General features: G+C 37.9%; 1 protein-coding gene across 1 annotated transcript; it reads right to left on the bottom strand.

The window, feature by feature from the left end:
* Positions 1-1973: 1973 nt before the first annotated feature.
* On the bottom strand, positions 1974-2751 carry LOC147622088 (cyanovirin-N homolog). The gene is made up of 2 exons (XM_086823674.1): positions 2605-2751; positions 1974-2485 (listed from the first exon to the last, which is right to left on the bottom strand). Exons 1-2 carry the CDS (start codon positions 2680-2682, stop codon positions 2165-2167), a joined length of 399 nt encoding a protein of 132 aa, XP_086679800.1. The 5' UTR covers positions 2683-2751; the 3' UTR covers positions 1974-2164.
* Positions 2752-2971: the final 220 nt, after the last annotated feature.

Genomic DNA, 2971 nt, shown 5'->3' on the forward strand with positions numbered 1-2971 from the left:
GTAGGAGCCATTCAAGACATTATTGAAGTGGACTTAGAGCATTCAAAGTTTTTTTGATGTGAAATAATTCAAAGTCATTTGTAGAGGAGCTCAAGCTACAATACGACGATGCAACTAGTTTTTTTGCCATTGACTTGACAAAAATTTGGGATGACAAGTCAAATATTTTTGTTCTCCCTATACATTATGAGCAAGTAAGACTACTTTTTTGAATTCGTGTAATGACTTACAAATGATTTATAATTGTGCTTTATCTTTGCAGGTCATTTTTCAACTGATCAACTTGAAAAAAAAATGGTGGTATGTTATTCAAGTAGCACCTCAAAAGTGACATGTATTCAAAGGCCTAGAAGTGAAGCAAGAAATGAACGATTAGCTACCAATTGATGTATTCAAAGAGGCTAGTACTTCTTATACAACTCCTATCAGTATTTCTGCTTCTGAGGATAATTTCTCTTCCTGACAATGTGTATTTTGAAAATCTTCATGTGTAGAACTTTACCAATGGTTTTATCGATGCTGTAATTTTTCCAGAGAGTCTATCAACATTTTAGCTATAGTTATGACGTTTATAACAACTCTTTTTCCATGTTTTTTAAAAACTCTTTTTGACGATATTTCCATGGTTAATTTCAACCTTCCTATCGACATTTATGGATTCAATGTTTATTGCCATGCTTTTTTCGACAGTGTTTTTGACGCAATTTATGTGGACTTTTTCAACCTTTTTGACAATGTATATATCCATGGTTATACCGATGGTTATGATAATATTGACGCCCATAAATGTGTCTTTAATAAAGCACCAATATCTACCATAATCCATACTTAGCAAAATTCTAAGTAAAAAATGTCTGAAATTAGTTCGAATAACTGCCCAATTGTAGTAGTGCATCCTCCAATTCACATCACACACGTGCAATGCCATTGCAACATCATGACCTTGATATAGGTATTGGCATCCTGCACTTGGCAAGCCACCTAGCATCCACATATTCATCTCAAGCTCCATATTACTTAGGAACTCAATAAATGTATTTGCCACATTAACACCATGCTTAACATGTTGGCATTCCCCATCCACATCAGTGCCATGTGGATACCTAGATGGAGGTATGTGCCACATAAATACATCTGTGGAGTGCTACCCCGGGCCACCAGTCGCTTTATAGAAAGTGTAAGATAGCCACAATAGTAGTAATGGAAGTGTATTGGGTTAAAAAGTTATCTAATATAATTTAGCTGTGTGTTCATAGAGAGGGGACTTTTACATTCCAAATTTGAACATGTATACATATAGAAGAGGGTAAGCGATTATATTTAAAAATATTAAATATTTTTAATATAGTGGTATTTAAAAAATGTTAAAAATGTTATTTGTCACACGTTTTGTGTGTTTATAGAGAGTGACCACCTGAGGATGCCACTTCATGCTCACAAATATGCCAACCACATACCTAATTGATGTATTGGTGTCCACCTAGATGCCAACCAAGCAAGCCATAGCCCAACTCAACAACTCACATGTCTACCATGTTACTCTGCAAGTGTGCCAAATAGATGTGTAGGTCAAGGTATCTACCAGCTCAACAAGGCTTGTAGACACAAATGCCACATTAAGGACATGTCGATGGTTTCATGTAGCATACGACTTCTATACAAAATGGAAATACAAAGTAGCAACATGGCGCCATAGTTTTTAGACAAAACATAATGCATGCAAAAATGCCACATCAAGGATGTCTATGGATGTGAAAAATCATCTCATTAGCTCATCATGTAAGGGCCAAAACTCTGTTGGAATGCGAATTCTTTTGCATTGCTATCACATGGTATTTGCATTGCTATATGTGATAGTATTTCCAATTGTATATTTGCTATATTTTTTTGAAAAAGAACATTTCAATGAATCTTCTCTCACTATCTACATCCAAAACATGTCCAATATAAATAGTGTCACATGTCGTAGTGGATCACTCCCATACATATTGAAAGTAGCAAACTAACTAAACTAAGGAGTACAAGCTAGGATTTCTTTACAAATCACACATGAACTGCTAGGTGCATGCAACAATGCACAAAACCCTAAATTATATATTCAAGATAACTACTATAATACTTTCACGAGCTTAAAAGTTCTGTACAGGTAAAACATTATCTACCTCTAGATGCACCATGCCAGCTTCCCATTGTCGTTAGAAATGCAGGTGTTCAGATCGAGACTAGTTGATTGTTTCGCTCCTGCTGGGGACGTTGGGCAGGTTGCCTTCAAAGTATGCTCATCACTCAATTCAAAGCCCGCGTCGCAAGTCTTAGAGAATCCACCGTCCGACTTCTTGCACTCAAGGCTGCCATTATTGTTGATCACATATTCGTCCAGGTTGATAGATGAGCTTACGGGATTACCATTCTCAGGTTTACAGCTTGCTGTGAGTGTGGTTCCATTCAGACTCTCTCCCGAACACGTTGCCGCGAAGTTGCATTTCTGTTATATTACATCAAGCAGCACAGATGTTAGCTATGTACTATTATCTGCACGTTGCTATCGTATGCTTGCCGATCTTGTAAATTCAACAAAACGTGGAACCGTTAAGGTCATCTTACTCCGTTCACGCCTGGAAGATTGAGGTGCAAAGCAACGAAGAAAAGCAGGAGGCACAGAACAGGATTAACTCGAGCCATGGTAGTCCTTGCTTGCTTCTAATGGGCGATTACTCGAAAAACTCTTGCTTTCTTGCAGCTGCTAATGGATTGGTTATCGAAAGAGCTTTCTTCAGCGTGCTGCGAATGGATTTGCTTTATAGAAAGGTGTCACTTGACTAATCCGGTAACTCAACTGACTTTTCGGCATGGAGAGCACGTCTCATGTTCTTGCTCCCAAGAGAAGGACCTGTTATGCCTCCACTTGTATACATCGAAAAGGTCCTGTATGCATGCTACACACGTTTCGATGGAACTCTCATCGCTTCTT

The sequence above is a fragment of the Cibotium barometz genome, chromosome 29 (genome assembly GCF_041138505.1).
Source record: "Cibotium barometz isolate CiBa-2024 chromosome 29, ASM4113850v1, whole genome shotgun sequence".
Lineage (NCBI taxonomy): Eukaryota > Viridiplantae > Streptophyta > Polypodiopsida > Cyatheales > Cibotiaceae > Cibotium > Cibotium barometz.